The sequence below is a fragment of the Saccostrea cucullata genome, unplaced genomic scaffold (assembly GCF_032062105.1).
Source record: "Saccostrea cucullata isolate Sc308-1 unplaced genomic scaffold, CSIRO_AGI_Scuc_v1 ctg1880, whole genome shotgun sequence".
Taxonomy (NCBI): domain Eukaryota; kingdom Metazoa; phylum Mollusca; class Bivalvia; order Ostreida; family Ostreidae; genus Saccostrea; species Saccostrea cuccullata.
Genome location: NW_026919719.1, coordinates 66689 through 77500, shown reverse-complemented (window position 1 = coordinate 77500; position 10812 = coordinate 66689). Strand labels below are relative to the sequence as shown.

The window sequence follows — 10812 nt, the reverse complement described above, 5'->3', positions numbered from 1 at the left end:
CGATTTTGTGGAAATATTTGATGGTAAACTTTTTCATAAAAAAAGTAAATTCATTAGATTTTCAAATTAATATTTCAAACTATCTGCATAAATTCTAGTTTTTTGAAACTGTTTTTCCTTAAGGAGTTTCGACCAGTTTCTCATTAATAGTCAAACTATGTGGAACCACAGTCCCTAGTCAGTCATACACTTCCACTGGGGAAAGTCTAATCATAAAGTTCACCAGTGATATTGCAGAGCCGAAAATTGGATTTTATGCAAATGTTATCCCTGTTGGTATGTTCTTTAATTATTTGTTTGACATACATTGTTCTGATTTAATTATATTGCAGTTCTGTTTGCCTCGAAATTAACGTTTTCTTTAATTTGAAGAATAATGTAAACTTTAGAATTTGTTTTCATATTAATATACAAAAAAATATAAATGATGATATAGGTGATTGTTTACATAGAAAAATATTTTATGGAGGTAACATGAAATATTATAAATTTTGAAATTACAGGTGAAGAAACAACAAAAACAACAACAGCAACAAGCCCCAAAACAACAACAAACACGACCCCAACATCAACAACAAACACAACAACAACAAAAACAACCCCAAAAATACCCCCCAAAATAAAAAATTGTTGCCGTAAAGGAAGATGTAAGAATAACAAATGGTGCATAGTGATTTAAGAGTGCACAATAAAACATTGATGATGGTTCTAATACAGCTTTAAAGGACAGATAACATTAAGTTCTATTGAATGTTGAAGGGATGTATTCATAATTTTAACATATATAACTTATAGGAGAGAATAATTTCCTGAAAAAATCACAATTTAAAAAGCTGTATTCATTGGTTTTTTTCAATTTGTTTATGTTTCTATTTTTTTCAATTTTGTAATTTTTTTTATTTTAAAATTCATCATTATATATATTAAAAACTTAAAATTTTATCATTTAATCAGCTTATTCATCATCCAAATGCTAAATTCGCTAGATTTTGATTTAAGAAATTATTTTAAATAGAAATGATTCTCTGTGCCTCTCCTGTCGCTAGGTAAAATTCTCAAAGAAAACTACACAAACTAAGGAAATCTCTTTTTGATAAACTGATATACATTGATAACGTCAACAGTATTTTTATATAGTCATAGTACAATTGGTGTTAGGATAGTATTCACATCGCAGATCACTTTATAGTCTTGTTTCGAATCCAGTTGGTGCCACAGATTATTTCATTATATCGTTCCAAAGATTATTTTATTTTTTATCATCATTAAAAGAAATTTAATGAAACTTTCACAGGTTATTGCCATTGTGCACCTCCTATCTTACTTTTTGATCTGACATATATTTTTTTGGATTCCAGGACATGACACTGTCATTATATTCATATGGGAGGCTCTTGTCCCATTGCTCACAGTACCTCTAATAAGTATGTTGAAATTTTCTGGAGAAAAATTATGTCAAAACTATTTCTATATTCCAGGACACGAATTATCCTCTTATCCCTTCAACAAATATGCTGAAATTTTCCCTGAGTCTGAAGAGAGGGCACACAAACATTATCTTAATGACATTCGGTTTTGAGTATTTTTCTTGAATCTTTTATTCGCTAAATAAAAACTGAATTTTCAATTCCTCATAACTCCATTAAATCACCTACGTATAGTTTACTTTTTTTTCGGGGACAAGAATTATTCATTCTGTTTTGCTCGATACAAGTGTTCTCGCCTGAGCTGCAAATGATTTCAACTGTATTTATATTTCTTAAAATTAATTTTTCTTTTTATTTCATTACTTTTTATCCATCTGGAATGCTAGTACAATTCATGTGTCTTGTCTTTTGTCCTAGATGATGCTTCTATTATTTGATATAAAACTAAATATACTGAATACATTTTAAATCGAGATAACTCCATTTCATTTAAATACACATTCAAGTACAAATAATATCTGAAGTAACTATTTGACTATCATAATTATTGTTTCACTATGTAGTAAAGGCATTTAACTGTTTTCATGTCATCTCTACCTAGCTACATCCGATTTATTTATTACCGGATATCAATTCTCTGTGTTTAGATCCAGCCAAAGTTAAAATGCATACAGTAACTGATAAAAATTCAGAGTTTTGTAATAATTGTTTATCATGAAATGTTACTTATTTATGTATAAATAGCTAAAGCAATTATAAAATAAATTGATACAAATCATGCAAAAACAATGGTAAATCACACAGACATTTTCCTATGTATGATGTTCTCTCTGATGAGTCAGAGACTAGATTCCAATTCTACAGTCTATCCCTACTCGCGGATGCCTCTGGATCGACAGGAAACTCTCACTCCTTCCTGGCACCTGATCCCACTTGTGTTTAAATGGTCCATGTTTGGTCTGCTCAAGATTCGAGTTGTGTGTTTTTATAGCAAAAATACTGTTTATTATCTCTAATTCGTTAATGTGTTTATTTTTATTGAGGAATAAAACAAAAAGAATTCAATCTATAGTCGGTTTGGACAAACGCCAGTCAAGTACCCGAAAAACTCGCTGACATCTCTTATGAGTAAAATATCAAAAAACATTAAGCTTCTCAAACCTTTTTAAGGTATGAATGCAGTTAAAGAACGTTTCATCAAGAAATGAACAACCAGGAGTTTTTCACTTTTTTATTCTTAATCACTTATAAATGCGCTTCATCCAACAACTATATTCTGAAAAGAGAACGTAATGAGAAATTTTAGAACAGATAAAGTAAAGCATTTGTCAAAGTTTAAATACAGATCTTTTAATCGAAAGGCATCGAAAGTAAGAAAAAATATTAAGAAATATAGTGATGCATACTTTAAGCGTGATCGTGATCATGGATAATTCGTATATTCATAAAGCTTATGGTTTCGTTTTAAACCTCAGGAAAAAAAATTTATTTGTCGTAAATATGATTTTATGCAATAAAGAAATAAATGACCTTTTTAAAACCAAACAGATTCAGAACAAACCTATTAATTAGATATGTAAAAAAAAAACATTCAATGAACTGCATTTGCGACCTCTAAAATTTGAATTATATGGAAACTTTTACGATGAAATAAGCAACAGTTTCTGGTCGCGAAATTATTATTATATTTATTTGATACAGAGCATGTACATGTGTATGTATGTATTATTTATAGACCGTAACTGTAGCTAAATTTGAAGAGCGATCGCTTCCTGATGGTATAGTTTCAAACACGCCAAACACAGCAATTGTTCCTCGAAAGGAACACGGCACTTTGAGGTGAATTTATTTTGGTCTTTCGGAAGAGACATGTGACACGATAAAGATTATCCACTGCTTACAGGCACTGAGCTCTGAAATTGAGGTCTATCCTTAAGATATGGTTACCTCTCTTAATCTCTTTACAATTCTCGATTGGGACGTAGAACATCATACATACAGTACCACCCCAACCCGACACTCGATCGGTCCAAACAGGAGTCGATCCCTTGGACTACTGTACATGTGAAACCACTGGCAAGCTACAGACCTACCTCTAATGGTGCTGATATGCACTTTGCTGGAAGATCAAATACAGATGTATCTGATACACCGGAAGTGATGTCATGGTAGCCTATTGAGCCAATTACGCCATCTGCAAAATCACATGAATAAGTAATAAGAATTGATTTCATTTAATGTAAAACAAGAAAGACTTTGACTCGAGTCATTATGAATTTCAAAAAAAGTATATATCATTTATTATTTGACATATGAATTATTTCAGATGTCCAAACTATAGAACGAAGTGTTTAAAATTTATTGAGTTGCACCATACTGAAAACTGCAGAATTCTTATACTTAAATGTACATGCAAGGAGAACAGACCTGGGGTAATGGTAATGCATTGTAATCATTACATTTTTTCAAAATAATGGGGTGTAATGTGTAATGGATCCATCTTTCAATTACAAGTAATTGTAATGTAATGCATTACTTAAAGAAAAATGTCAGTAATGACCAATTACTTTTTATCTTTGAAACTAAAAAAAAATAAATATCACTGAGAGGTATTTTTTCATTGATAATGTTAGTCCTAAAATTAAAATCCTATATCCTACAATTTTTTTTTATTTATGAAATGGTAATTGATAGACAAAGTAAATAATTCTTTTAATAGAAATCTTCTTGACAAGACAATGTAAATCAAATGAAGAGAACCAAAGAAAATTATTAAAAGAAATCATCAAGTTTTAAAGAAAGATACAAAAAGGTGACATTAATACATGTATAGTGAGACTTCCAGTTTTAAGATACAAATTATATTTTTCTACTTTTTTCCCCTTCTCTATCTGGTAAAATGGACTTGGCAAACATGATACAAGATAAGTATGATTTATAAAGACCTCAAAATTAAAACCCTACATCCAGGTACTTGTAATTATCACCTTTGGTTGTGTTTAATTTATAGCTTCATTGTTTATACCTGTAAAGCTAATTAGAAGTGCTAATTATTAATTCATAAAGTTTTTAATACTCCTTATTCATTTTTAGCATTATCTGTTAATTAAATATTTGTTTACCTAAAACATGTAGTAGGAAATGTTCAATAAATCATTTATTTAAAAAACAACAACAACAACGGAGAAACTAACAACAGATATTGAACAAAACTACAACATTGAAAGTGTTCTGATCCACTTTCTTTGTCTACTGTAGATTGGATTGGTAAACTACATGAACATGATATATGAATCTAAAATCCAAATACCACTCTGATTTAAAGATCTGAGGAACAGCATATTAACTCAGAGCACAAAGTGTGAAAGTAAATTTATTGGTATAAATTGTGTGGTCAAACGTTTTGTGTTTTTCTCTTATAAAATGTAATGTGTAATGTAATTCATTACTTTAACAAAGTAATTGTAATTTAATTAATTACTTTTCTGAATGTGAGAGAATGGTAATTGTAATTGTCATGATAAAAATTCCAAAGTAATTGTAATGTAATGCATTACATTTCAAAGTAATTGACCCCAGGTCTGAAGGAGAATGGTACTAATTTTATTTCAATAGACATGCACATGTGCGATGAATATATGGTGCGGTTTTTTTTTTTTGAGATAAAAATGCTGCTGCTCTATAAAATCTAAACAATTTGACTAATGGCGCAGAACCATTTTCATCTTACTCTCTTTTAAAACTTCTAAGAAGTAGAAAATAAATAAATAAATTGAACAATACCCTCTATTAACTTTTTTCTTAAATTAAAGGTACGTGGACACAGATTTGAAGTAAATATTTTCTGTATAATATCAAGACTTTTATATTTTAATTGCATTTCACACAAAAATATATGAAAAAAGTTATTTCATCTAAAAGTCATTGAAACTTCAATTTTTTGGATGGGTTTGATTGAGGCAGCCTTGCACTTTCACAAATCAGTTTTAATTTTTGTTCTTAATGCTTAGGAAAAGTGACAAACTTGTTATGAAAAATATTAAAACTTTAATCCAGAAAAAATAATTATATTCAGAGTAGAAATGTTCGAAAGCAACACCCCTTCACAAGTATCGTTACTCTGCGCGTTTGTACAGAGTTTAGCAAATTTATCACACCCTTGAAACGTTCACAGTTTCAGTAAACAGACACGAGCTCTGTTATTGTTAATGTTTACGATTCACGCGGTGCGTTCAATTGATAAAGTCTGTTCACCACAACTGCACGGACTGACAATATACTGTGTGCATGTTTTGCGTTTAAAAATTTCTACTCTGAATTTTTTGGATTATAGTTTTTATGTTTTTGATTTAGACACAAAAAAATTGCCAATTTTCCTAAGTATTAAGAATAAAATTAAAATTTGTGAAAGTGCAAGGATGTGTCAATCAAACCCGTCCAAAAATTTGAAGTTTTAATAACTTTTTAATGACATAAAAATTTTGATATATTTTTGTGTGAAATACTATTAAGATATATAAGTCGTAATATTATACAGAAAATATTAGCTTCAAATCTGTGTCTATGCACCTTTAAAACACTTAATGATAAAGTATTTTTTCCGAAAAACACACAAACAGAAAAATATTAACTGTATCATCTGGTTTTGGTTTGATTTTTATCATATCTTACTTCCGTTTGCGTCCATGCCGTGGTAAGTAATTCCTACTGGAATACAACCCTCGGAAACTGAAAAGTAAGACGGGTAACCGCCCACTAATCCGGAATATATCTCTACCGGAATCTGCTGACCTCCGGCTCCGAAATGGGTTCTGTCAATTATTGTTGCGTTGTTCCCATTCTTTCCTTTTAAAATGTAAAATCTCAAATCGTAAATTGCTCAGTCTAATGAATACCATCTACAATAAAACTCATTTATAACGAAGTCATTCGGACCTATGAAATTACATCTCTATATCCATAATTCGTTATATACGTATAAGGAAATCGTTAAATGTATGTAGCTCGAGTCTCCAGCTACTCGCGATATCTGTGAATTCGCAATATCCGTGTTCGTACTAAACTAGTTTTACACTATAGACCAATGTCCTTCAATAAAAAGGTTTAAATGATTTTCCAAACATTTTTGTTATTATATAAATATAGCACTTTGATCAGGTCGATCCACAGATATATCGACTTCACAGAAAAGCATATTGACCGAGTACGAAGTGCGAGGTCAATATGCTTTTCTGTGAAGTCGATATATCTATGGATTGACCGAATTGAAGGGCTACATTTGTTATATTATTTTTTACAGAGGTTGATAAAAAACAATTTGAAAAAATTGGAACAAACCGCAAGTTTTCTCTCTTAAACACTTAGAGACTAGAAATCAAAATAAATTTAGCTGTTTAATATAAATGTGTTTCCTTTACATTTTTTTAAAGTAATTTAGAGGATTTACTAATTGAAAATACTACAAATTCGCATCTTTTTTTTTATTATGTTTTGTATCAATTTTGACAAAGATATTAAATATGTTCTAATATTAAGTAGATCCTAAGTCAGGCCATTGTTACGTCTTATCAGTTTCTGAACATTACAAAGGACAAGATAGGGTAAGAGCCGAATCTGGCCCCCTATTTGATATAAAAATCAGAACACGGGTAAAATTGTGATAGTTTGTAGTTATAAAGTTAAAATGATGCTTACTTTAAGACAAGCACTAATTTTGATTCAAAGCTTATATGGAAGCCACTAGAGGGTGCAGAAATAGGACATTTTTCCGAATTTCCTCAATTTTGGTGAAATTTCATCATATTTGGGATACATTTCTCTTCGGAAAACATAGAGCACACGCTTGCCTATCTGAGATTTTTACACATATATCGCATCTGATATCAGTATATAAAATATCAAAATTTGGTAGATAGGCAAGCGTGTGCTCTATGTTTTCCGAAAGAAAATATGCTGTAAAATTAATGAAAATTTGCATAAAAATGAGAAATTCCGAAAATTGACCTCTCTTGACCCCTGTATATTTTAAATCTTAAAACCAACGCTCATTTTGTGGCAGGGCTAAAAACAGGTTTTCATGGATAAACTGTTGAATCATTCTGAAAGACACCCAAAAATCGGGGGCCAAATAATGGTCTTACCCTATCTTGTCCTTTCAATACAAGTTGAAGTATATCTTTTTTTTCAGAAGCATCAAGTCATATGCTGTATTAGCTATAATTGTGAAATCACTACTATTAATTTCTTGTTTTACAGAAAATTACCTCCAACTGAAGAAACATCAAGTCGATATGCATTTTAGATTCTATAAATAGTAACTCAAGTCAATATGCTTTTATATACTTAATCATGTAACCATGTTTAAGCCAATCAGAGGGCTTGGAATATATGATTGAAATGATATATATTTTTATCTATTAAAAGGCATGTCAAACTTTATTTTCGTAGCTTTGTTGTACAAAATTATCATCTTTTCTTTATCGTTTCAAATATTATATTAGTTATCAAATATAAGACGTACATGTAGCTTGTTAGTTTCATTAACTGTAAGAGAAATTCCCTCTTCATTTAATATATATCAATGAACACTGAAATAATAATTTATAGAAAATAAATTAATTAATTAAATGTTAAAATTTGCTGACAATATACATTTATTGAATGAGTTCGAGGACAACATGCGTGTAGTTTGACCCAAGAACCAAACTGTCTGCCTGAGGCAGTTAAGCCGAAGGTAGGCAGTTTTGTTCGAAGAAAACAGTATTTTAAAGATGGTCAATAAATGTTTTGTTATACCTTTCATTTAATTTCATTTTTGACATACATGTATTTTGTGCTTTTGGACTTTTTGAAGTAACGATTTGTAGAGGAACATTTTTTAAAGGTATTTCAATGTTTTCTGTATATATATATCTTTGATATTTTATTCTTGAATTTATGTCAATTCAAGAAAGCAAAAATAAAAATAAACTCACCCAAACAACTTAGTTCGTTTGTTGTCAGAACTGTCTTTTTACAGGTATTTGAAGCATAGTTCATGGAATACTCAATTTTCTAACAAGAAAAAAACCAACAGAAGATTATTTAATTTGACTTGAACGAATCAAATCAATCGGTAAGACCATCTTTAAAACATTTTGTTTGGTTGCCCTCCCCCAACCGACTGACTAAAAATGATGCGACTCATTTTTTTATTCAAGGACAAGTTTTTTTTTTCTTTTCATTCCTCTCATCCCGTCAATAAATTTGTTGAAATGTTTTGGAAAAAAGATTTTACCACATACCTACCGACCAAATATTTTTACCTTGAGCTCGAAGAGGGCAAGAAAACATTATTTTAAAGATGGTCTTAAAAATCTTTATTTTTTGCTGAAATTTACATTAAAAACCTTTTATTACAAGTTTTCATAATTATACTGAAATCATACCGCGTTATAATCAATTATTGTCTTCATCTTGACGTAGTCACCGTGTGTGAAAAAAGATACATATGTTATCAGATAATTAAACTACAATAACAAATATACATATGTTATCAGATAATTAAACTACAATAACAAATGTACATATGTTATCAGATAATTAAACTACAATAACAAATATACATATGTTATCAGGTTACTAAACTACAATAACAAATATAGACATATGTTATCAGGTTATTAAACTAAAATAACAAATATACATGTTATCAGTTAATTAAACTACAATAACAAATATACATGTTATCAGTTAATTAAACTACAATAACAAATAAACATATGTTATCAGATAATTAAACTACAGTCACAAACATACATATATTATCAGATAATTAAACTACAATAACAAATATACATATGTTGCATGTATCAGATAATTGAAAAAAAAAACTACAATAGCAAATATACATATGTTATCAGATAATTAAACTACAAAAACAAATACACAGTATGAAATATACACTAAAATCGAAACACCAGATAACTAATTTACAATGCGAGAAAATAGATATACGAAATGAAATGTACTCTAACACAAAAACAAGATATCAGATAACTTAACTACAATAGCAAATTTACATAATGAAATAAACATGATATCACATAACACAGAAACATTATAAAATATATTTTGAAAAATCAATCATGACGTTTTACATGTGCATAATATACAAGTACACGATAATAAATATACACGTTGAACAAATGTACTAATGAAATTTACTGCTATGTTTTTTAATCGAAGAAAGCAGTTTTCATCTTTCAAAAAGATTCCAAGTGTATGGAATTCTATATACGAAAGCCAAGTGCTTCTTGCTCACTGCTCACTGCTTATTGCCAACTGCTCACTGCTTTCTGCCAATTACCACTGCTCATAGACGATATTGCCTGTTTGTTATCTTTAATGTCTTTAATACGCATGCTTAATTGATAAAACCCTATGGCGTAGATAACATTAATAACACAAATTGGCGGACTCTGAATTTTTACGAGGGGGGGGGTATTAAAGGCTTTATACGTCAGAATAAAGTGGGGGTGGACAAACTTTTAGTAGGATTTTGGGTTATATTTATTGGTTTATAAATTTATATCAGAATTACTAATAAAAAATCATAAAGGCCTTTTACTCTACGTAAAATCAGTTGACCTCAGATAAAAAAAGAAATTTCCTTGTGGGGAGGGGAGCACAACCTAACATAATTCCCTTAACAAGGAATTGAAAAAGGTGTGGCATCATATCTTGTGTTTTCGTTTATCTCCTGTTTTTACAGGTCTAACATTAGCCATTAAAACGAATTACAAAAGACACATATAAAAATTCCCACACATGCAATTGCATTTCCTCTGAATTTGTAAATGGGTGCATATTACTAGATATTTTACACTAGGCAAAAGGTATATGTAAAAATTATTTTCAGTAATATTTCTAATATAAATACATATAACAATTAACAAATTTTACTCATGACCATTCAAAAGTTTGTTCTTTTGTTGTATGTGAAAAATTTGAAGCAAAGAGGTCACCCCCACCCCATACACCCACCCACCCACCCACCCCCTTTCCCCGCCAAAGTTATTTTTCACGTTTAGGAATGAGGTTTACGTTTTTGTTTTGTTTTGTAATATGAAATTTTTTGGTGATTTTTACAATTCATGACGCCATTATACATGTACATAGACAAGTGAGAAAATGACTCATTTTAAATAGATATGCGTTGAACAAGGGTACTTATGACATTTACTGCTATGTTGTTAAATCTAAGAAAACAGTTTTCTTTTTACATAAAATCCAGTTGGCCAAAAAGATTCCAACTGAACCTTGTTCTTTTTCTATATTTTACATATTTTGATACTTTAGAGAGCAATATCAAAAATTGGCTGTATCAGATCATAAACTTTATTTT

The 10812-nt window shown here is 29.8% G+C and overlaps 1 protein-coding gene across 1 annotated transcript; it reads right to left on the bottom strand.

The window, feature by feature from the left end:
* Positions 1-2685: 2685 nt before the first annotated feature.
* LOC134236572 (ependymin-related protein 1-like) lies at positions 2686-8903 on the bottom strand. Its single transcript, XM_062718753.1, has 5 exons — positions 8855-8903; positions 8402-8480; positions 6099-6272; positions 3521-3621; positions 2686-2703 (listed from the first exon to the last, which is right to left on the bottom strand). Exons 1-5 carry the CDS (start codon positions 8879-8881, stop codon positions 2686-2688), a joined length of 399 nt encoding a protein of 132 aa, XP_062574737.1. The 5' UTR covers positions 8882-8903.
* Between the last annotated feature and the right edge of the window lie 1909 nt (positions 8904-10812).